The sequence below is a fragment of the Carcharodon carcharias genome, chromosome 25 (assembly GCF_017639515.1).
Source record: "Carcharodon carcharias isolate sCarCar2 chromosome 25, sCarCar2.pri, whole genome shotgun sequence".
NCBI lineage: Eukaryota > Metazoa > Chordata > Chondrichthyes > Lamniformes > Lamnidae > Carcharodon > Carcharodon carcharias.
Window position 1 is genome coordinate 214,631 of NC_054491.1, and position 25,868 is coordinate 240,498.

The 25,868-nt window shown below is 43.6% G+C and overlaps 1 protein-coding gene across 1 annotated transcript in view; it reads right to left on the reverse strand.

Annotated features, from left to right (window-relative positions):
• Positions 1–14,793, reverse strand: part of LOC121269490 (cystathionine beta-synthase-like) — a 43,922-nt gene extending 29,129 nt beyond the window's left edge. The window contains exons 1-5 of the mRNA XM_041174086.1: positions 14,734–14,793; positions 14,311–14,420; positions 4,928–5,034; positions 3,376–3,510; positions 2,264–2,343 (exon numbers count right to left, since the gene is read on the reverse strand). Coding sequence (XP_041030020.1) covers positions 2,264–2,343; positions 3,376–3,510; positions 4,928–5,034; positions 14,311–14,420; positions 14,734–14,793 — 492 coding nt within the window. The remainder of the gene's footprint in view (positions 1–2,263; positions 2,344–3,375; positions 3,511–4,927; positions 5,035–14,310; positions 14,421–14,733) is intronic.
• Between the last annotated feature and the right edge of the window lie 11,075 nt (positions 14,794–25,868).

Consider the following 25,868-nt stretch of genomic DNA (forward strand, 5'->3'; position numbering starts at 1 on the left):
AAGGGCCCCAGCCTCCTTTCGGGATCTTGCTGTGTGAGAGTGGTACCCTCCACCTCCTGTGAAGTCGAAGCTGCTGAGATCACAGGAAGAGGGGAGTCGGATAGGCTGGACACTCCCGGAGTCACCTGGATGGATGGCCTGGGGAGTATACCTGTTGATCCTCCTCCCTATGGGTACCCAAGGACCCCTGGCTGACTCCTTGAGGAGAAGGGGTAGCTGGAGTGAGATTGAGCTGCCCACACCCCACTCGCATTCTTGCTATTGGAGGCCAACCTAGGCATCAGTGATGGAGTTAACTTTGCGCAGCAGTGCAGGAGCAAAGTCCTGGACCAATGTCTCCATGACAGCTGCCATCCTACCAGTATTGACCTCAGTGCATTGGTATACCGGCGCTATCACCTCAATCTGATGGGCTCCTCCATTGTATCATGCAATCTGAGGAGTGCAGCGGACATCGCTTCCTGATGTTCCCGAGCTTGCCTTTGCAGCTCCAGCAACTGTGACATGACCGAGTCCAGAGGCTCATCATCTGACTCAAATGTCTGGCCTCCAATTGCCGGAGAGCTGGGAACTCCTTGCTGCCACCTGCTGTGGATCAGAGAGTGCGATATCAGATTGTGATCCCGAGGCTACTCTAAAGCTATGTCCCACCGAGGTGTGTGTCTCTGCGCTGGTGGAAGGTGTAGGTGAGCGCTGTGATGGGACTTCAAGGAAGCTGCCTCCAGATTCACCTTCTGAGGTTTCTTCAGGGCTTGGTTAGAGGCCTTGGGTCATGGACTCCATTGACTGTTTCCCAGATGTGCCTGCAGAAGCAAGGGGAGATATATAGTGCTTGGCAGTGGCTTGTAAAACAGGACACATTACTCATAGCATGGTTGTCTGATGAATGTTGCACTACTGGATCCTCATTTTCAGCACAGGACTAGTCCAGATTCTTGCTGGCCAATTGGGTGGCTCTGTTTTCAAAGTCCCGGAGGACCTTGATGTCAGGCATTCCTCCACCGGTCTGTGGCTTATCCCTTTTGCTGTGTTGCCAGCTTGTCCTGCATGAATAGACATGGAGTGTGTGTAAGCAGGATATCTGCTAGGCCAGATGAGAAAAATGCCTGGCATTTGTGGGTGGTGAGTGGTCCCATAGATGGGATGAGGACGATGTAGGTGTCTGTGAGAGAGTAAATGGTGAAGACCCTTGAACTGGCCGTGAGTGAGAGTCCTGTAGATGCGTAATGGGTTTGTGAGTGTGAGTTGAGAGTGATGATGACATGGCGGGTGAATCTGGGACAATTCCACCCAATTTCTCTATTTAACATCTCATTGAAAAGACAGCACCTCCTACAATGCAGTACATCCTCAAATACTGCACTGGAACGTCATCCTAGATTTTAGTGCTCAAGAACTACAAGATGTAACGGTTGCCAGCGTCAGCTGCCACAAGTGGAATGGGGGGTTTGTGAGGTTCGGAAGAATATGAAGAGTTCCAGCTGTAGCTTCTGTAGCTGCGAATTACATTCTTTTAAACATTTCTGCTTTGGCATTTTACCGACACAGACCTAGGCGTACTCCTCAGTGCTTCAGACAGGGTGAGGCCACTGAGAAACTTTCAGCTATTCTCTCTGCCCTCAATGTGAGGGATTCGCACGAGCAAGTATGATGTTCCCTTGTATACCATGAACATGGAGGAGGAGAAGCAGCGGGGACAGGATAGTGCAAAGGAAAAATCAGACTGCGTCAGATATTCTATCCTGTCCATCCTCCTCCACTGCCCCTTAGAACATATGGATAACACAGGTCATATCAGCTAAAAGCAAAACACTGCGGATGCAGGAAATCTGAAATAAAAACTCAGCAGGTCTGGCAGCATCTGTGGAGAGAGAAACAGGGTTAACGTTTCAAGGACTTGAAACGTTAACTCTCTTTCTCTCACTACAGGTCCTATCAGAATCTTGGTGAAGGAATGTGTATAAAAAGAGTACTGTTCACCACAGAGGCAATAAAGGAGTTCTTTCACCTACACTGTGATAACCAATAGCCATGGTTCTGTATCCTTGCTCTCTCTGTGGCTATGAAGGTGATGACCACACTTCATTTTTAACGGCGGAGGGTGATTTCAGGTTGCCTTGGCAGATCTCTATAATATGAGACAAGGGTTGCTATGGGCAATCATTCAACAGGTTAATTCACTAGCAGAAGCTTTGTTGCATCTGGAATAAATTGAGCCACACTGTTTTTGTTCAGATTCAGGGTTTCTTCATGTTACTTTTACCTTCTCTAAACTCATTTTCTCTGGCATGACGATAATACAGCGATATCCTTTCACAGCAGCCACCAAGCCTAGGCCAATGCCTGTGAAAATATGAGTTGATGAGGATATTTTTAATCACTTAGGGTGGCCAGAATGCAGTACTCAACATCAAATATGATTGATCATTCGAATCTAATGGATTACCAGCTGGAATAATGCTGGTCCTGGTTCCTGATTTTCCAATACTGATTTTCATTTGGTCAGTAGAATCAGTTTCTTATACTGTAGCTTGTAACTGGAGTACATAACTCACTAAAGGTGGAAGAATGTAATTCTAAACCTAGCTATTTTGCTGCAGGCAATATTTCACATGTATTGCAAAGGTATGTATTCCAATCCTTAAATATCTAACAAAAATAACCAGCAACATCCCATTCTGATGTTGGCTATGGAACTGGGTGCCCTAGGACAGAGGCCAATTGCAAAGCTGAAAGAATACATATCTGGAAGCATGACCACTTGTTCCTACTCCAGTTACAGTATCGCCTTCATTAGGTCCTTAATTTCTGTTCACTTGGAGTACTTTCCAGGAGCTGGCCAAATATTTAAACAATGAGTTTTTAGGCATCATGTTTTGGGATGTTTTGACCAATTTTCCACAGCAATGAAATGGAGCAGGTTTCTTTGATTGTTGTTGTTTAAAGCTCTGTGGCATGGTGTTTCTGTTAGGGGCGCAATCGTCAAAATGCACCCAGAGTGCATTGAAAGATGCAACAATTTGCCGCTCATGACGTCTGCAAAATTGTCTCCACGAATTTAGCATAGGGGCCAATTGAGTACAGATTGGGGAAGGCCATCCCACTTTTAAATTAAAATGCTTTTCAGCCATTTTGCTCCCAGGAAATGGGTGCAATACATATCAACTTCTGTTCCAATGGCTTCAAAAAGCCGGGGACCTTCAGGTGCAATCTTGCAAGTTCGGCTGAAAACTTGGAAAATAGGACAGAGCCTGGATACACCACTGAGGAAGGCTTTTGCTGGAATCTCCTGAGGCCGATTGTTGTCCTCCCTTTGTTGTAGTCCAATGACCCACTTAGATGTAAACCTTTTATCTGAGTCACAATAATTCTTACCTGTATTACCTGAGGTTGGTTCAATGATCACATCACCTGGTTTCAGAATCCCTTGCTTCTCAGCATCTTCAATCATTCGTAAAGCAATGCGGTCCTTAATGCTCCCACTAGCACTGAAGAACTCACACTTAGCCACTAGAAAAGATGTTAGAAAAGTCACCTTAGGGAAGCTGAGTTTCTAGCTATTTCTGTTCCAACATTTTATCAATATCTAGCACAAAGAACTAAAGTGATGGAAGTGCAAATAAAAATTAGCACAAAATATCGTATTAAATAATGGGAGTTGGTAGTAGTAATGCTACCTTTAAAAATAATGTTTTGTGAATCTTTTCGAACATAGAGTAGCCCAAAGCAGCCCAGTTTCACCAGGCTGACAGGATTAAAATCACACCTCACCCTTTCATGTGATACTCTCCACTGTTATAAGCCAACTAGGGGAAGATCTCCTTTAGTCATTATATATTAGTGACATTGGCAATATACAGGGAAAATTCCCAGCCCTTATTTCTAGCAAATCCCTGCCCAGCATCTACAAGGCACAAGTCAGGAATGTGATGGAATGCTCTTCACTGCCTGGATGAGTGCAGCTCCAACATTATGTAAGCAGACATCATCCAGGACAAAGCAATCTGCTTGATTGGCACCTCAACCACCATCTTAAATTTCACTCCCTCCACTGCCAGTGCACATTGGCAGCAGTGTGTATTATCTACAATTAACACTACAAGCAACTTGCCAAGGAGCATCTTCAGCAGCACTTTCCAAACCCACACCCTTTACCATCTAGAAGAACAAGCACTGCAGATGCATAAGAACACACCACCCACAAGCTCCCCTCTGAGTTACTCACCATGATGAATTGGAACTATATTGTCCTTCCTTCACTATCGCTGATTCTACACCCTGGAACTCCCTTCCTAACAGCACTGTGTATGTACCTATCCCACACAGACTGCAGTGGTTCAAGAAGGCAGCTCACCACCACCTTCTCAAGGGCAATTAGGAATGGGAAATAAATACTAGCTTTGCCAGCACTGCCCACATCTCCAGAATGAATACAAAAAGACAAGATATATTTTTATAACTTGTTTACAATTTTGCCAAAAATAGCAACCTGAGAAATGCTCCCATTAGGTCGCTGAGGCTTTTACTGTTAGATATTAATTGTTATTCGAACTTTCAACAAAATAGTTCTGCATAAACATTCATTTTATAGAATATCAATTTAAAAAATGAGTTTTCCTATGAAATTTATTAACGAATTGAAGGCTGTTTGATTGCAGTAATCCCTCAAATTTTGATCTGACTGCAACCAATAGAATTTTTGCACTTTTTTTATACAATGACTTGAACTGTACCAGCTGCTGAAAACATTGGAACAGAATGATTGCAGCACAACGTTAACAGCTAAACTACAAGCCCAGGCTAACATTTGTCTCCACTCCCTGCCATGCTTATATGCCGCAACACCACAAAAAAATTCTTAGAAAATTACGGGTCCATTGAAGAATCTAAGTTCATTCATGGGAAACAGAAACATGATATTACTTACATAGCTCACATTTGAGTCCATTCTCCTTTGCAATATTATTGATTCGGATGAGGGGAGTATTGCCAATTTTATACAGGATGTTCGGCAAGATCTTGGGGGAATCCTTTCTGCAAAAGAACATCAAAATGCATAGATTTTATCACAATGTTATCGTGAAGTCCTAAAGAATCTGAGCTGCCTATCCAATAGTAAAGGCAGCACATGGGGAGTCTAGAACTAGGGGACACAGTTTAAAAATTAGGAGTCTGCCATTTAAGACTGTGATGAGGAGAATTATTAGTCTTTGGATTTCTCTTCCCCAGAGAGCAGTAGAGGCTGGGTCATGAATATATTCAAGACTGAGTTAGATAGTGTGGTAACCTGATGTGTAATATACCTTTAAGAAGAATGTTATAATGGAAGATCACACAATCTTAGTATCCAATAAGAGTAGTGCGGGCTACCTCAGTTGTCAGTAGTCTATAGTTAGAGTCGATAGTGTAGAGACAAGGTTTAAGTTGAAAGCGCGCTAGTATAGCTGCTGAATAACTTGGTGCATAAACAGAATGTGTTCCATCTAAGAACTGTCTGCTGACCTACTCTGTCCATTATACCAACTTGGCCATCCCAAAACATGCGTGCAACCTGGATTCATAAGTCCCAAGAAACTGGTGATCAGCATCCAACAGATCGGTTGTTGAGTGACAACAGACTCAAGGAGTATTGAAGGCAGAAATATTAGCTGAGGCCACAGCCATGATCTTACTGAATGGCAGAGCAAGCTTGAGGGACTGAATGGCCTACTCCCACTCCTAACTCATGTTCTTGTGTTCTTGCATGGTGTAGCACTTGGTCAAGATTCCGGATTTGATCTCAGACCTATGATTGAGTTAGCATCAACTAGACAGCCAGGATTCCTCTTCTTCTTCTCTAGCCATGAGCGATTTTGAAAATGTTTCTATCTGGTTGTCGGCTGAAGGTAGAATCAGGATTTCTATTCCCGATGAACTTTACTCCAATTCCTGCCAGCACTGACTATCCAGGTTCACACAGTTAGAATTGCCAATTTCTGAGTTACCACTGCCTGCTTGTAACATTGTACCCAGTTGATGGACATACAAAACTCCTCTGCCGTTTCCTGTGTTTCAAGCTAAAGATTCAGTATTAATACCTGAAGCGCTCTTCCAGTGCCCAGACCAATATCTCTCCCTGAACCGACTGCAGCAAAAGTTGATTATCTTGTCACATAGCTTATTGATGTTTGTGAAAGCTATTGCTGGATGCATTCTGTATTCACCTACATAGCAACAGATACTCAGGTCTATATTTTGTCTGCCAGTCGGCTTCATTTGCCAGTTGGAAGGGTGAGCCCATCACTCTGTCGATGGGAGGCCCAGTCTATTTTGAGATACAAACTTTGTTAGCATAAGACTGGCAGCTTGCAAATGAAAAACGCACACCTTGAGGCAGTTAGTTAGCTACGGACAGCCAGTTAGCCTTGGGCTGCAGTGAAATGGAGAGAGTGGCCCAGCCAATCTGAGGGCCAGAAGATAAAAGGGGTTTCGGTGTAGTGATCACACTTCGCGAGACGAGAGGAAAACAGTGAAGCTGCAACTGAGGTTGTTTCTATGGAGCCTGAAGGAGCAATTCGGCTCATTCTTATCTCACAAAAAGTTGCTTTTGGGCGTGTGTTTTCTTCAGCTGGACCACCATCTGATATTTTGTTCATCCTGAATTGCCCCCACTCTGACCATTATTGTCCTAAAATGACAATTGGGGTCCTGTGTGCTTCCTGGGAACCTGATTTTCATATTAAAATGGGATATAGCCTGACTCAGGCAGTTCTTGGTCCACCCATGCAGTAGGCCTCAGGAAAAATAGGGTTAGCCACATAGTGGGAAGGAATTGGGTGGTAACTTATTACTCACAGTTACAGTTCCACATTTCCACTAGGTAGGAAGCCTCAAAATCTACCTTGTTGCATGCCAAACTGGCTAATAGGAGATAAAGCACTTCAGATGATGCAATGGTCCACAGTGTAAAAGTGCAAGTCATGATCAGTATTAATTAAGGCACCAGGTTAAAATGTCAAAGCAGAAGTTTGCAGCTTTAGGACAGGTATTCATTGTCTCCACTCTGAACAGTCACAGCAGCAATTGTTTCTGTTCAGTAAAAAGTGATCTGAGTGATTCAACAAGCAGCAGTCAGCTCAAATCAATCCTGTTCAACAACCAGTGAGAAGGTCAATCTAATCGAATCTCAAGTGAGCAGTTGATACCAATAGTTGCACTCAGGTCAAAAGAGCACAATAAACATGCATGAACTTTTACCCATTAATTTTACAATTTCTTATGTCACAAAAACATAATAATTCTCATAATATTATTGTGATTTATTGTAAAAGTAGGTTAATAGTGGGGCCTGTGACCTGCTCCACACCGCGATTTCATGCTGGAGGGCCGATTAAGGCCTGCCCTGTGTGGATGGCGAGCGGCAGTGTGTGTGTGAGCATGTGTGTGTGTGTGCCTGTGTGGGATTTAATTGAATTGGAGACAGCTGGGGCAGAATATTATGCTTAGCGTGTGGGTGTGCGCCCGACACATCCGAGCGTAAAATGACACTCGATGATGTCAGGCGTCCATCCTGACTTCATTGTGCAGTCTCGCAATATTTCATTCGGCGGGTGTGCACCAGAGTCAGCTGCGTGCCCGCCATTAATTAAAAGGTCTATTGAGGCCATTAACAGTCTAATTAAATTCAAATTTACGCTGCCCAGGCGAAAAGCCAAGCGGCCTTTACATTTTTTAAGGAAATCTCATCCACAAGCGGGATGAGGTTTCCTAAAGTGAATATACGTTAAATAAAAACTTTATTTTTGAATTAAAAACATGTCCCAGCTCAGAGTCACATGAGGGGACATGTTTTCTTAAATTTTCATTCTCTCCATTTTGTTTTAACACGGCGTTTCAATCTCTCTGAGGCAGCTCCATGCCCCAGGGATATTGAAGCACTCATTCTCAGGCATGAACTGCGCTTGAGGCCCAGCTCTCCCTCCTCACCCTGTCCGCACAGGCAGCGCTCAGCACTGCCGCTCGCCATCCACACAGGGCAGGCCTTAATCGGCCCTCCAGCGTGAAATCGCGGTGTGGAGCAGGTCACAGGCGGCAGGCGACTTCCCAACTGCCGCCCCCCCCGTCTGCCCCCACCAAGCACCCCCACCAAGGGCAAAATCCTGCCCCTGGTCTGGAGGCTTTGGCTCATCAAAAGAAGCTAGGTTTGAAATGTTAAATATATAAACTTGGCTGAAATTTTAGAGGGTGAGGTGAGGAGAAATTGCATTTTTAGATATATCAGGGTAGTTTGAATTTCAGAAAGATGGTAGGATGTTACACCTAGCCAGAAAAGCTAGGCCAAGCAGTGTGTTTATTTTTCCCAAAGGTTACTGATAGCAATAGCATCATGAAAAGATTTATATTATGAGAAAAGTAAACTTCCAAAGAGATATGGGAACAATGGGATTTATATTAAAAGGGAGAAATATGTATAAAGAAGATTGAAGCGATGTGTCAGGGAAGGCATTGTAAGATCTTATAGAAGTGTGAAAAGCCTCCTATTTGCACATTAAGCTGCTGTCTTTAGAAACTGAAGCTGTGAAAAGCCACTTTGAATTCTACTGTCCAGGGTATTGTGGTGACTTACCTGGATTTGTTTAAATCTAATTTTGTTTACCATTGCCTTAATGGGAGCTTAACTGGAAGCCAGATCAATTATGGGTTTCAAGAGTTATTATAGTACTAATTTGTAGAAATATGTATGTGTTTGAAATCTTTTCTTTTGTTAATACATGTTTAATTTAATTTTATCAAAAAATCTAAGTCTTAGTGGACTTGTTACTACTGAATTCAGGGCACGCATCTCGAAATAAATACAAATTGCAAAACCATTGTGACCGTGTGATCAAGTTTTCTTTGTGAACCAGCTGCCACATCATAACAATATGAGAGCTATAAAGTGAAATTATAGTACTGTTCAAAATTGGGAATTATTATTCAAGTTTGAGTAATTGCACTGTATTAACTTTAAGTTTTTGTAATTTATGCATAATTAATTATTGATACTACAGTGGACATTAATACCTCCATGAACATGCCCCAAGTCAGGAGTGTGAAAGAATACTCATCACTTGCCTGGATGAGTGCAACTCCAACAAGAAGCTCATAACTATCCAGAACAAAGCAGCCTGATTGATTCATTCCCTCCACCACTGGTGCACTGTATCTGCAGTGTGTTTCCATCTGCAATTCTTGCTGTAGGAATTTGCCAAGCTTCTTCAGCAGCAGTCCCCACAAACCCACAACCTTTACCACCTAGAAATGCCAAGGGTAGCAGGTGCCTAGGAACACCCCTACCTCCAAGTTCCCCTCCAAGCCACTCACCATTCTAATTTGGGCACATGTTGCCAATCCTTCATCATCACTAAGTCAAAATCCTTGAACTCCCTACCCAGAAGCACCACACAAATTGTGGCAGGTCAAGGCAGATAACCACCACTTTCTGAAGGGGATCCAGTGATAAGCATTAAATATTGGCCATGCAAGCGACTCACACATCTCGTGAACGAATAAATGTAATTAAATTGAATGCCTCCCACACACACTAGGGCAATTCTACAAATAAAAACTGCCTCAAATTTTTAAAAGGAAAGGAGACAGGCAATGAGCTCATGGTTGTGATACTGTAACATTGGGCTGAATTACACGAGGTGCCCGATTCCCCATGCCCCATGGTTAAAAGATTGAGGGGGGGCGGGTGGGGGTCCCGCCGAGCTTGCCCTGCAGCACTTTAATGGCTAATTGGGCACTAATAGTCAGGAGGCAGAATTTCTATCCTTCTGGGTCAGGAGGCCAGGCTTAGAGAGCAACAGGCCAATCAGAGGCAAAAAGCTCTCCTGGACTCCAGGGGCAGATGTGAGTCGCACTGGATCAGGATTTGAGTAAATATCCGGGTGCACACATCTCACTCAGGCCAAGCTGGCAGGCCTTGGTGAGGGGCGGGGGGGGCAAGGAAACTGGGGGCTGAGGTTTGAAAGATCATGGGGTGGGGTGGGGGCAACCTGAGGGAGGGGGAATGGGTTAAAACTGAGGGGTTCTCTGATGGGCCCAGGGAAACTTGCCAGCCTGGGTGCTTGGCCTCTCCTGCCACAAGTTAAATCCCAGTGGCCCTGGGATTAGGCCTTTAAATGGACATTAAATGCAAGTAGGCCTTGATATCTCCTGCTTTTAGTTGGTGGGGGAGTATTAAACCTAGCCCATTGGGTTTCAGGTGATGATTTCAAGCCGCTCTGCCTAGACTCTTTTAGTTTATGTTTACTGGACCTTTGATTAGATAACAATCAATTGTATTCAGTTCAATATTTACTCTACAGGTTCTGATGATGATTCCCCTGGCTAAAGCAGTTACCAGTAAAAGATTACACTCTTAATCAAAATTGAGTAAACAGGGAAAAATACCAGAACAGTTAATCCAGTGTCCTTCACTTGAGTAAACGATCTGGATACTCTGAATGTATTTGGACGTTCATAATTCAAATAGAATCACTTTGTTAATCTCCAATGCTTGCACATAAAAATATCTGGAGTAAGTGACTACGATTCCTCAAAAATTAGTTAAAAAAAAACTCCTTATAAAAAAATACTTGACTTTGTTGGGCACTTATAAAGCAATGCCTCTCTTTATATGCCTCTTTAAATGACAAGTGTCTTCTTGCTGCGATGCTACTTCTCCTGACCATATATAATACATACAGAGTGTCTTGAGTGTGTGGAGATTTGTATAGTGGCATTCCCAGGCTCCAAGTGCAGTGCGATGGACGGTCTGGCATCCTTGGCTGCTGCTTTGCCTGCATTTGAAACTCTTTCATTTTGGTTCCCTGTTCAGAGCTCATCCTGTCAACAGCAGAGGAAAAAACATATTCAATCTGAAGAGAAAAATTGAAAAGTTTTCCTTGATACTCTTTATGCTTCCCATCTTGATTAATAACTCATTTGATAATAATTCTTCCCAGCAACTCAGTCTTGCAAACTAGCAAATTAGTCATGCAAATTACTCCCCAATTCAGTTTCTGGAGTGTACTGGGTTGGCTGCTAACTGTTCATGCTGATACCACAATGGGCCTCAGTGCTCTATTTAAAAAGGGGAAAGCCCAGCCAGTGATTCCACTCTAGATCATTATTCTACAACCCTACTGCTGGAAAGTGTGGAATCGATTTTTATCTTTGCTGCCAAGACAATAAATAGTGTCTGGATGGTGAGCAGGGTGGGGTAACTCGTTAAGGAGGATATTAGTCAGAATTTTGCACTCCATACCTCCCCCCCCCCCCACCAAACCCCTCCACCCCGCAGGTTCTGATGCATAGGGGAAGTGTGAATTTGCAAGGACGGGATTCCCTTCGGATTCCCGTCAGCCCCGACCTCGGAACGATTTTGCGCTGGGGCGGGTAGACCCTAGGACGGGAAACCCACCCTTACCCCAATTAAGGCCCTTAAGTGGCCATTTAGTTCCCACCCAGCCTCAGTTGTTAGGCCAGTGGGTGGATGACAGCTCAAGTCGGGGAGGCCGGAAATAAAGATAGTTGGACGTTAGGGGGAAAGGAGGGGGGCCCCTTTCTGATTGGAGGTGCCTTCCCCTTAAGGCCTGGTGACCTCTGGACATCCCTCCAACACCTGGCCTATCCCCTGATACCCCGATCACCCCCTTCGCAAGCCCCCAAGCATTCCCTACCTTGCCCGCCCTGGGACCCCTGCAACTTACCTTGTCCTCCAGGTCCTGGGACTTTGTATCAGGCAGCTCCCTGCAGTGCCTCTTCCAGACACTGCAGCACTGTTCCTGGAGGGACTGGAGAGCTGGTAGCCAATCTGATTGGCTGGCAGCTCTCCAATGCGGAACTTTCTGTAGAAGTCCCGCGTTATGCCAATCAACACTGAGCCCCCACCATCCTGAAAATTCAGGCCAGTGTGTCAGTAACAGAAACCACCTGATATTCCTTCCGCTTAAAGTAATGATGCAACGGGTCCTTCTCAATATCTCTTCAAGCTGTGACTCAGTCAGCCACATCATCCTCCTGCAGTATTTCTCTCCAGTTGGCTGGGCAATTGGTACTACTGTCACCTGGTTCCATTCTTACCTATCTCATTTGTTGCTAGAGAATCTCCAGCACTGCCTTCTCTTCCCACACTGGTACTGACAGAGCCACCTAAAGTCTTTGCTTGAGCTCCTCCTATTTCTCATCTACATGCTACCCCTCTGCAACATCAGCAAAAGTCTCAACATTAGGCTCCACACATATATACTGCTGAAACCAGGCTCTCGTCAACTCACCTACAATCATTTTTTTGTCCAGAACCTAGTCCTAGATAACTGTAAGTGCCTCCAATTAAACATTGGGAAGCCCAAGGTCAATATATATGGGCACAACTGTGTGCTACTGCTTCAATCCCTCACAACTTTGGAGTCATACTTGATTCTTAGCTGAGTTTCTGACCCTGTAGCCCGTCCATCACAAAGATCGCCTACTTCCACTTCTGTAATGTTGTCTGCTTGCACCTCTGCCACATGCTACCTGCTGCTGAAACCCTCTTCCATACCTTTATTGCCTCCAAACTCAATTGTTCCAATGGCCTCTGAGGAGGCAAAGCTAATCATCAACCCTCCTAAAATCCCTTCTTTGGATCGGTGTGAACTTTCGTCTGATTACAATCTGATGAAGCTTCCTGGAGTACTTTTCTATATTAGAGTTGTGGGGGTAGAGGCATCATGGCCGGCCTCCAAATGGCTTTCCAGTGACAGGTCACTGAGCTCCTCTTGGCTTTCAGGGCCATGTCTTCACTGGTGCAGTCCTGGCTGCTAGCATCGAGAACTGTGGGGGCTGTTGTTTAGATATGGCACCCGAGTGAGGAAACAATGTGGTGATGACATAGCAGGGGATTCAGGAACTGCCCGGCAGTGAGACAGCACGTTTCCTGTGCTGCATAACTAATGAGTTGGGAAGCGAACGAAAAGCTGCCATTGCGGTTGGCAGGTAAAAGGTCCTTTTTCCCGCCTGCTACCACACTTATTGCAAATGTGGGACGTTTCTGCCCAAATAGTGTACCTGCATTCTGAAAACTTTCCGACTCTATTCTACTCTATTCTATGACATCTGGATCATTGCGCAGATCTGCCTTAGATTAGATTTTAAGAAGCCTTGACATATAACTCAACTTTATAAAATGAAATTAGATTTTTTTCCTGTCATAATTAGATAAGCTCTCTGATAGCATAATACAATTTGATGTTTTAAGAACATAGAAGAATTATTTTGCACACATTTTATTCCTTGCAAGCTCATGTTTTCCCATTGAATTAATTCAGACACCGATCGCTCATTTTAGCCTGAGAGCTACAACAGCAGAGCAATTCCCGTCATTTATCTCACATACTGCTCATATTAAAACCAGTCATTTTGCCGAGCTTCTGTTTGATCAGGATTCTCACATCATCATAACGAATGCTACAACCAATGCAGTGATATTCCCTCTTTTTTAAATTCCTTTGCTAATTGCTCTGGCAATTGTACTATTAAAAGTTCTGGTTGTTGCACCATTTAAAAAAAAATGTAGTTATGAAGAAATATATTATGCAAAGAAATAAATTATAGAAACCATATTCCTGCTAACCATACCTGCAAAGTATCAGTGGTCAAATTCAGACGTATTTCTTCTGAAAAACGAAAAGATACAGCGAAGTACGGATTGTTCTGGAATGCTTCAGAAAGGCACTAGCAGTTAGGAAAACCTAAGTGCCTATCTCCAGTGTTAAGGACTTACAGCTTTAAACCCTCCTACATTTTTTTGTTCCTCATTATGCATACTTATGGTATATTTGATACTAGCAGCAAATCTTGATTGTATGTTTGAAAACAGCCACAAAACTTGATTGTGAACACTTGATTCGGCACAGTTTTTTTAATTGCTTTTTTTTAAACAAAATAACTAAAAGGGAGTACGTGAGGATTTTTTGTTTGTTGCAGTGAGTTGCTATGATCTGGAATGTACAGCCTGATTGGACAATAGACACAGATCCAACAGTAAACTTCAAAATGGAGTTAGATATTTACTTGGAAAGAAAACGTTTGCAAGATGATTGGGAAGGGGAACGGGAATGAAATTAAGTGAATAACTCCATCAAAGGGTTGCCACAGTCACGATGCTACAGCCTCCTCCAGTGCTGATTCTATACAAGCCAAGCCTCAATGAATTAACAACAATGCAGTCAACATAATATTAAAGTAAAATCTGAGGACTAACTCTGCTATTATTCCATAATTTATTCATATTTGCAAAACCTCATAGACAGTAACATTTACTTAGTAAACAACAGCAAACCATTAGCATCTGTGAACTCTGAACCTATCACACCTTTGCTGCAATTGGCCATGTTGGTCACATTATGATAACAGCTGAATAATGTGCCTGACTGTAAAAAGTCAAGGAAAAGCTGAATACATGAAATAGAAAACCGCCAATGGGATTCAATTAATAAAATATGATTTCCCACATGCTATTTCAGATAGTTATGAGAATTTTGTAACTTTGACAATTATGGTTTATAAAATAAGATTCATCCCTGAAATCAAAATGCATCATATATTTAAAACATGTATAACAATTAGTAAGGATTTGAAGGGTCATGAGGACTCGAAACGTCAACTCTTTTCTTCTCCGCCGATGCTGCCAGACCTGCTGAGTTTTTCCAGGTAATTCTGTTTTAATAAGGATTTGACACTGACCTGGATGTGCAAACGCCAGATGCCAGTAAATGCCACTGCTTGTGTTGAACTGTATTGCATCTATATTCTCTGATAAAATTGCTTTGTTTAATAATCAGGAGAAATGCAGTCACTCCTTTTGTTTAGCTAAAATAAACAAAATAAGTGACAGCCATTCGCTGACTCATTCCTCAGGGCAATGCCGCATCGAAGCAGGATCAAGCTGCCTGGTTCAAATTTCAAACAATGCTTGGCAATTAACCATCAGTCATCATCAGTGGTGCATTCTCCATGGCAACAATATTTGCCAACCAGTCAACACTCTCTTCACATACGGTATAGATTGTTGTTTTCCCCTTATATTGGTATTCTTGCGAGTGTCCTGATGAGCGCAAGACGAAAAGCTTAGACATGTCTCTTTTTTCAGCAACACTGAAGGCTGCTGTCTTATTATTATGGATCACTTTAGGAATATGGAGTAACCAAAATCTGAGGAGGTAAGTGGTTAATGGCTATCTGCATGAGAAAGGACTGACTGTTTCACAATTAAATGATCCTTAGTCTTTTGAGGAAGACAGATTAGAGTATTTTCTAAATGATGGGAAATGCACAGAATCACTAAAAGCTTATGAACAGGTACAGAATGTAATTGCAAAAGCTAATGGGCCTTTAGGTTGATGGGGCCAGAATTTATGCTACAATTATATAAAGTTAGTTTGAATTTGGAGTTCTGCATTCAGTTCTGGGTATCACACCTATGGAGAATATATTCCCCTTGGAAGGGGGTGAGGCACAAACTCACCAAATTGATACTGGGGATACAGGGGTTAAATGATGCGAACAGGTTACACATAGCAGACCCACATTTCTTTGAACAAACAGAATGGTCAAATGGAGGTCTTTAAAATGATGTAAGGAGCTATTAGAATAGATAGACAGAAACTATTTCCTCTGGTGGTAGAATCCAGAACAAGAAGGCCTACCCTTAAATTAGAGCTAGAGTTATGCAAATCTGGAAAGGTCACCCAAAAACCCATTGAGGCTAGGTCATTGAAAATTTCAAAACTGAATTCAGTAGGTATTTTTTAGGTAAGCGTATTATGTGTTATGGAACCAAGCTTAGGCCACTCCTCTTCCAATGCTCTTTTATTTTGAAACATACATAGAAACTAGGAGCAGGAGTAGGCCATTCAGCCCTTCGAGCCTGCTCTGCCATTCATTATGATCATGGCTGATCATCCAACTCAATAGCCTGCTCCCACTTTCTCCCCATATCCTTTGATCCCTTTCACCTCAAGAGCTATATCTAACTCCTTCATGAAAACATACAATGTTTTGGTCTCAACTACTTTCTGTGGTAGCGAATTCCACAGGCACTTCTTTTTCTATTCATTTTAGTTTTTTACTACTTTTTCTATTCATATTCACCTTTCTTACAGAAAGTATGTCCCAAACTTGAGTCTTGGAGGTAGAAAGTTATCTTGCGAACTGGTACAAAACAGGTGGGTTCAGATCAGCTGCCCATTTTATGCAATGCCTGATGTTCAGTTACATTGCAGTCGCTAGAATTAAATGTTAGGCGCTGTCTATAGCTGACAGCCTGATAGCCAGCATGGATTTCAAAAGGCAAAATCTTGCTTGATTGACCTTATTGAATTTTTTGAAGAGGTAACAGAAAGAGTAAACAATGGTAATGCAGTAGAAATAATTTATCTGGATTTTTAAAATGTCCATAATAAGGTGCCCCACAGTAATGTAATAAAGTCAGGGAATGTACAGGCATGGGACAAGTAGCAGAATGGATTGCTAGCTGGCTTTAAGATGGTAAGGAGAGAGTGAGTGTAAAAGGTAGTTATTCAGAGTGGCAGAAGGTGGGAAGTGTTATTCCACAAGGATCAGTGCTAGAAACATTGCTGTTCACAATTTGCATGAATAATTTGGACTTACGATCAAAAATACACTAAATTGGTGGGGCAGAGTGGGGAGAAGGATAGTCAATATTAAGGGGGACTGTAACAAATTACAGGAGGACATTAAAAAGACTTGCAGAATGAGCAAATAATTGGCAAATGAAATGCAACACAGATAAATGGGAGGTAGAACCTTTCGGTAGGAAGAATATGGATGTTATTTATTATTTGGAAGTAGTGAGTCTAGGTGGCGTCGAGGAACAAAGGGATCATGGAATACAAATAAATCAGTTACTAAAAGTTGAGCCACAGGTTGGCAAGACCATTTGAAAACAACAAACCAGGCATTAAACTTTGGACAGAATCCTCTACTCTTATTGATGGCAAACTTGGAGGTAGGAAGGGCATGTAACTAAGCAGGATGGTATGTACCTGAGCTTTACCACCTTCCCATCTCCACCAGAATTAAGTTCTGGGCAGGAAGATCCATAGGTCAACCTTCTGACCCTGCCACCAGTTGAGGCCCTTAAATGGCCAATTTTAATGACCACTTAAGAACCGCTTCGCACCAACACTGAGATTAACCCAACTACAAGCAGGCCTGTCGCTATGTGGTGTGCACAACAGGTGAAAATGTGCTGGCTGCTTGTCACCTCAGGGGGTGGGGGAGGCATCGATCAATCAAAGCCAATTAGTGCCTGATTGAGGGACTGGACATTGGGAAGAGGAGAGCCTGCTGAGAGCCACCCCTGCTGCTTTTGCTTCTGAAACCCCTACCCCATCTCCCCATGTACCCCATCCCACATTTACCTCCAGCCTGGGTCCTCCCTGATCCTGGGGCTCCAGGGCATGTCCTTTTGGTAGTGGCCACAGCCTCCTCAGTGGTACTACTGAGCATAAGAGCTGCGAGCCTCTGATTGCTTGCCAGCTCTCACGAGGTGGGGCTTTCAGCCCCAAGGTCTTGATTTCAGAGGAAGGCCTGCTTGAGGCCTTGCCACTGCCTGATTGGCGTGTGGTTCAGCAGGCCTTCCCAAAAAGAGGCACAGTGGGTCTCTCACTGGCCCTTCAGCCGGCAGGCAAGACACCCAACAACAAAACAAGATTCCACGCTTTATTCCTGGTGATAGAATTGAAAAGTAGGGAAATTATGCTAAACCTATATTGAACATTGATTCAGCCAAACCTAGTGTACTGCATACAGCTCTGGTTGCCACATTATGATGGATTGGATTTTGTGAAGGAATTAACAGTGAGCTTAACAATGCTCACCGTCATTCATGTGGAAATCAAATAGCAAATCTGGGGAGACGGTGAGGTAGTGATAATGTCACTGGACTAGTAATCCAGAGGCCCAGGTGAATTCTCTTGGGACATGGGTTCAAATTCTACCATGGCAGCTGGTGGCATTTAAATTTAATAAATAAAATCTGGAATTAAACGCTAATCTCAGAGATTGTGACCATGCAGCTATCATTGATTGCCATAAAAACCCATCTGGTTCACTAATGTCCTTTAGGGAAAGAAATCTACCATCCTTACCTGGTTTGGCCCACATGTGACTCTAGACCCACAACAATGTGGTTGACTTTTAACTGCTGTCTGAAATGGTGTAACAAGCCTCTCAGTTCAAGGGCAATTAGGAATGGGCAACAAATGCTGGAATAAAATAAAAGCCAGTGATTGCACTTGTGTAGTTAAACATAGAAATCTGGAATTTGTTGTCTAAGAGACTCTGCTTCTCCAGAAGGTAAATGAAAAGAGTATTTATCTGAGAGACTCACGACTGAAGTATATTGAACAATGTAACATTGCTATTCTTACCTCAGAGATAAGAACTGATCCCACCAGCAAAAGTTAGGGCTTACTCATTCCAGTGTAAAAACCTTTTAAATAACATGATAAGTCTTAATTAATGCCAAACAACCTCTCTGGCCTCTCTCTTTAGTCCTGCAGGAGGGGATCATCCGGATCATGGGGCGTGGTGATTTAGCGGTATGTCTCATGGCTTCCAGGGAGCAAAGAAGAAGTAGAGTGGCAGAGGGACCTGGCATGGCAAAGAGAGGAGCACTTCCCTCAAGATGAATGGGTGACAGGGCCTGCTGCACATGCACTGAAAATCCACCACAAGGCCTTACCCATTGGTGTCTCATTAAACCCAGGGTCTATAGATGGCACCTGTCATTCCTGCAGATGACTGAGAACCAGTGTCGCCAAGATTGAGCATGTCTAGGGAACTGGTTGGTCACATGTGCCATGTGCTGCTGCACTTGGCACCACAGGGCCATAGAGGGGGTCAAGAAAATATAATAATTTCCATAATGTTATTGGAATATATTGTAAAATAGGGTAATGGTGGGATGTGTCTTTGTGTGTGTGTGCTTGTATGTGTGTGAGACTTAATTGAATTAGAGGCAGTTAGTCTGGGTGCTTTGATATAAGAAGAGAAGTTCGGTTTGAAATGTTAATTAGGTAAACATGGGAAGTTTGAGAATGTGAAGTGTAAAAGGAACATTTGCATTTCTAAACAAACTATAGTGGCTTGAATTCAAAGGAGGGGATATAATGTATACCTTGCCAGCAGAAGTAGTAAGAAATAGTGTTATTATTTATTTTTCCCAAAGATTACTGGTGGAATTGGTACAATGAGAGATTTTTGATTAGTAGAGAGGTAAAGTTTAAAAGACATAGTGAAACAATGGGAATTTGCATTCAAAGGGGAAAATATGTAAAAAGGAGTGAAGGCTGTGTGTAAGGGTAGGCTGTTTAAGATCCAACAAGTACGAAAAGCCTGCAGCCTGTATGTACCAAACTGTTCACTTTGAATTTGACTCATTCAGGGTATCATGTTCCGTTGCCCGGGTCTTTTTTAAATTGACATGTCTTACTGTTGTCTTAACAAAATTCTAACTGGGAGATAGATTGATTAGGGGATTTAGAAGTTATCAAAGAAGTAATTTTTAGATCTATGTATTTGAAATCATTTCTCTTATTAATAAATGTTTAATTTAATTTTATAAGAACCTCTTAAGACTCAGTGGTCTTATTACTGAATTCAACACCCACATTTTGAATCATACAAATTGAAAATTAGCTATGATAGTTGTTTCAAGTTTCCCTCTGGGATTTGAACAGCTCAGTATTTATCACCTTCTGTGTCATAATAGAGGGCGTCCACTGCCAATGGCCGTGAAAGTGACAGCAGTGCTCAAATTTTACACCAGTGGCTCCTTCCAGAGCTCCACAGGTGACCTGCACGGGATCTTGCAAGCCTCCACTCATAAGCACATCCAGGAGATCATGGACACCATCTGCGCAAAGGCACAGAACATTGTGCATTTCACTGGGATCATGAAAGCCAGGAAGCAAGAACGCTGGGAATTGCGCAGAGCTCGAGTTTTCCACAGGTGAAGGGTGCCATCAACTGCACTCACGTGGCACTTAAACCTCCATAGCAACAAACAGTCCAGTATGTTAACTGTGAGGAGTTACGCTCACTGAATGTTCAGCTGGTCTGTTACCACTACAAACGCACCCTGCAGGTCTGCGCACGATTCCCAGGGAGCATCCATGACTCCTACTTCCTCAGCAAGTCTCAGATCTCTGACATCTTCCAGAGTCCACAGAGGCTGCAGGGTTGGCTCCTCAGGAACAAGGCCTCCCCACTGAGGAAGTGGCTGGTGATGCCTGTGCAATAACCTCAGACTGAAGCAGAGCATTGGTATAATGAGGCTCATGCCGTGACCCAGACTTTGGTGGAGCAAATGATAGGCATTTTGAAAAAGAGGCTTTGGTGCCTCAACAGGTCCATTGGAGCATTGAAATACAATTCCCAGAGCGTGTCACACATCACTGTCACTTGCTGGGTGCTCCACAATCTGGAATTGCAATGGGGGGAGCAACAAGCTGTGGAAGAGACGGAGGAGCTGCACGTATCCTCCGACGAGGAGGGCATTGAAGGGGTTGATGATGATGAGGTCCTCATGGCGGCGATGAGATCACTGCACTGGCCAGACGAGGCAGGCACACTCGGGAGGCTATCATAGCCGTAAGATTTGTGGAGGATGATGATGAGATGCAGTGAGGACAGTCCTAACATCATCACCTTGCATCTGTGAGCGTATGACTCCAGTGTGGCTGATGGTAGTGCACATAAACTCAATGTTTAGGCAGCAAATGCCCTAATAGTCACCAGATTCCAGGAAGATGATGAAGACATGCAGTGAGGACACTCCATAGATCTTCACATAGTCTCTGAGAATTCCTGACTCCTATCTGGCTGATGCAGGCTCATGTCATGCAGACACAACTGTGAAACTTTAAGTACACCTGATCCTTTGTCAGCTTTTATTACCTGTACCCTTCAGGTGCACAGCATCACTAGTCATAGATGCTGGTGTGATGGGGGGCCAGCCCCACCTCAAAGGTGCTGAGAGCACAGAGAGAGAATGACAGAACTCAGTGGTGCCTGCCCATCACATTCTGGCAGCAATGACCAGCACTGCCGAGGTGCAGGCATCACTAATGTGTCCAGTAAGTGTGAGGCCGGACCATCACTTTCGTCTGAAGTTAACACCCTGCACAGGGAAGAGGCCCTGGACTGAGACACCTGCCTTTATATCTTATGCATGAACCAAGGTTTCACATCTGATTGACACGAACACTGTTCATCATAACAAGGATCCAAAGGCAGGGAGACATTCCTGGGATAAAAACAAAAAAACTGCGGATGCTGGAAATCCAAAACAAAAACAGAATTACCTGGAAAAACTCAGCAGGTCTGGCAGCATCGGCGGAGAAGAAAAGAGTTGACGTTTCGAGTCCTCATAACCCTTCGACAGAACTTGAGTGAATCCAAGAAAGGGGTGAAATATAAGCTCGTTTAAGGTGTGTGGGGGGAGGGGTGGTGGGTTTGGGTGGGGGGAGAGAAGTGGAGGGGGTTGGTGTAGTTGTAGGGACAAGCAAGCAATAATAGAAGCAGATCATCAAAAGATGTCACAGACAACAGAACAAAAGAACACATAGGTGTTAAAGTTGGTGATATTATCTAAACGAATGTGCTAATTAAGAATGGATGGTAGGGCACTCAAGGTATAGCTCTAGTAGGGGTGGGGGAGTATAAAAGATTTAAAAATATTTAAAAATAATGGAAATAGGTGAGAAAAGAAAAATCTATATAATTTATTGGAAAAAACAAAAGGAAGGGGGAAGAAACAGAAGGGGGGTGGGGATGGAGGAGGGAGCTCAAGACCTAAAGTTGTTGAATTCAATATTCAGTCCGGAAGGCTGTAAAGTGCCTAGTCGGAAGATGAGGTGTTGTTCCTCCAGTTTGCATTGGCCTTCACTGGAAATTGCTGGGAATTCACATTCCTGGGAATTAATTTACAATAATGAACTTAAGTACAAGTGATTAACACCCGTCCCCAGGCTGTTGTCTTTTGTTTTTGAAGTTTCCCTTTAAGGGGCTGCCCTTTACTTTGTCTCTGATTTTGTTAATTTAGTTTATTTGGTTGACTCAAAAACAGTTACTTCTTCCAAACTTTCCTAACCCTGCTGCTACGTCTTGGTGCTGCCCTGACATCCACTGGCGAGCTGACTACAACACCCTGTCTGTGTGACCTTGGCAGTGTCCACTGGAGAGCCAGGACCTGGAAGACCTTGGCCTGATTTCAGAGCCCTGTTGTGTGGCAGTGTCACCTTCCTCGGCCTGTGGACCTGGAGCTGCTGGGGTCAGAAGAATGGGCCAGATATTCCTGAGATCACAGGAACAGGGGATTTTGATGGGCTGGACATTCCTGGAGTCACCTGGGTGGATGGGCCAGGGATGTGCACCTGCTGATCCTCCTCCCAATGGGTGCCTGCGGGTGCCTGGCTGACTCCTTGAGAATAAGAGGAAACCGGAGTGAGATCAAACTGCCCTGAACCCCTCTCGCGCTGACATTGTTGGAGGCCAACTATGATATCAGCCAATAGATTCCAGCCCCTACAGCACTGCGGGACCGATGTCCTGGGCCAAGGTCTCCATGGCAGACACCATCCTATCAGTGTTGACCTCGGTGCACTATCAACTCAGACTGAAGGTGGACAGATTACTCCACAATACCTTGCAATCTGAGGAGTGCAGTGGATGGAGAGAGTGTTAGTAGGACAGTTGCCAGACCAGTTGAGAAGGATGCCTGGGATATGTGGATGATGAGAGGGGTAATGGCTGGAATGAGGACACTATCCGCACGGCAGATGAAGGTATGTGTGAGGGTATGGTGATGCTCCTTGGACAGGCAGTGAGTGATATCCCTCTGGATGAGTGAATGGCGTGTGGATATGTGAGTTCAGAGTGATGAGAAGAGTGCCTTATCCTTGTGGAACAGAGGAGATCATTTATCCTCTTTCAGCACTATGTGGCTGTTCTCTTTTGCAGGGCTTTGGTGCTAACCACCAATGCCACAACTTCTCATGCTGGATTAGTGACCTTGCTTGCTGGTCTTCACCCAGAGTGGGGTAGAAGACTTCACAGTGGCACCCACTGCATCCAATAGGTGCCTGAGGGAGGTGTTTGTAAATTTGAGGGCAGCATATTTCCTCCCTTTGGCATTACTTTGCAGTGTGAGAAATGAATGTTTTTCTAAAATTTTTTTGGGAATATTATGCTATTCTGTGGAAAAGGTGTGTGTGTGTGTGCGTGTATGTGCGTGTGTGTTTTCATCAAGCAGGTTATCTGGGGGATTTAAAACATGAAAAGGAGAGAGGTGTTAGGTTTGCTGTACAAGTAAATAGGTTAGATGAAATATTTGCAATATTAGATAAATTGAGAGTGTCTTTGAATATCTAAGGGGAGTCAGAGGTACCAAGAAACATGTTGGCATCTTGCAGACCTCCATCAGTAAATAGAAGTGGGGATATTATATCTTATTTATCCCAAAAGGAAAGACAAGATGGAAACATGAAAGATCTTATATTTGGAAGAAATTGAGTTTCAAAGAGCTGTCAGAACAACAAAACCTGAGATGAAAAGGAAAAAAGGTATTTTAGAGTTACTGTGGAGAGTTTAGGGTGGTTATAGCTGTTGGACTGTTGACTCTATTTTCAAAGTCAGTGAGGCCATTGATGTCAGGTATTCCTCCACCAGTCTGTGCTTTTGTTGTGTGCTAGCTTGTCCCTCATGAGTACAGATGGAGGCAAGATGCCTGCCAGGCCAGATGAGAAGGAGCTGTGAATGTAGCAGCTGGAGCTACAGCTGGAACTGTGGGCTGGGAGAAGATGTGGTTTGAATCAACTATCCAGTTAAGCCAATAAGTCTTGAGCTGCAAAATGCAGTTTTATTCTGAAGTTTGGATCTCCACTGCAGAGTGAAGGAGAGTTACAGATCATGTGATATGGCTTTACTAATGCTACAGTCATCTGCTTTGGGCAATATTACTGAATTTATTTTATAATTAAACATCTATAAGGGAGTTAAAAGCAAAATACTGTGGATGCTGGAAATCTGAAACAAAAATAAAAATAGCTGGAAAACTCAGCAGGTCTGACAGTATCATCTATAAGGGAGTGTTGCCTTGAAGGTCTTTACTTGTGGGTCTGCCAAGTAGAGAGCCTTTTGGGGGGAATTTTTTGTAAAACTAACCTTAATTGAGCATCTGTGTTTAACTTGCATTTTATTCTTGTTAATAAAACTTTTAATTTTAATTTCTAAAGCCTCAAAAGTGTTACTTGCTGCTGAGATCAGTATGACTTCTTCTCATTTTCACATTACAACAAAAAGGGTATGGCCCGCAAGCCAAGTTTCCCTTGGGATTTGGTTTGTGCAACAATTAACACCAGCCAAGGTCATAGCAGCAGCTCCCATGCCATATGTACAGTACACCCTTTAAATATGGCGTCCGGATTACTGAAGGTCTGAGGTGACGGCAGGGCAGGCGAATCAGAGGCGTGTTTCCCGGGAATGCATCATTAATGAGGTGGGACGCAGCCGGCAGGTAAAGCACCCTTTTTCCTGCCCGGCACTGCACTTTGTGCAAATCTGGGATGACGCTTGCCCTGTGGCTGTTCCTCTCAACTAAGCTTTGTGGTAGCAAGTTCCACATTCTAACCACACTTCGCGTAAAAGAAGTGTCTCCTGGATTATTTATTGCTTTTCTAAATTACAAGCTATTTGTATCCAAGCCTTCCATGTACATAACAATTGTTATGTTCAACTATATAGCAACAGTAACCCTAATTCATTGCATATGAAGGGCTAACAACTGTTGAACGAACAAAGCTTTGGAATATTCACAATAGGCCATCTCCCTGGCCTCTTGAATGTTTTCAGGAATAGAAAGAAAAACTTGCATTTATATAGAGCTCTCATTACTCCCGAATGTCCCCATGTACTTCACAGCCAATGAAGTGTTGAAGTTTTAGAGTCTAGGAAAAAGGCAGCCAATTTTGCTCAGCAAGAGGTGGATTTTACAGGAGGATGGATTACGTGCACCCCCCGAGCTAAAAGCCTGTTGGTATTACGTCGACTTTAAATCTGGCTGCTATGGAGTAGTAATACGCTGGGTGGGAGGGTGGGCAAACTTAACTCTTTGAGAGTGCTGATTGGCTGGCAGCCCTGTAACCCGAGCAGTGCCAAAAGCCAGCAAAAGCTTGCCTCAATTCCAGATCACTCTTCTGAATGACCCTGGACTCCTTGGTGTGGTAGGAATGCCTATAGTCCCACCAGTAGTCACCTCTCCTGGCTGGCGCTGCTGGGACTATTTAGGCCCACTTACTGTATGTGCCAGACCCTTATACTGCAAAATCCAATGGTGGTCAAGTGTGAAATCCATCGAATCATGGAATGGTTACAACACAGAAGCAGGCCATTCAGCCCATATTGTTCATGCTGATTCTCTGCAAGAGCAACTCAGCTTTTCACACTCGCCTACCTTTTCCTGTAGCCCTGAAAATTCTTTCCCTTCAGATGCTTATCCAATTGCCTTTTGAAAACTAGCCTTGAATCTGCCTCCAGCACACTCCAGCATTCCAGGTCCTAATCCCTTACTGCATAAAAAAATTCCTCATGTCACCATTGCTTCTTTTGTCAACCATCTTAAATCGCTGATCTCTAGTTCTCAACCTTTCCACCAATAGAAACAGCCTCGCTTTCTCTCTCTCCCCCTCTCTGTCTGTCCAGACCCCTCATGATTTGAAGACCTCTACCAAATCTCCTCTCAACCTTCTCCAAGAATAACAGCCTTAGCTACACTAACCCATCCATGTAACTAG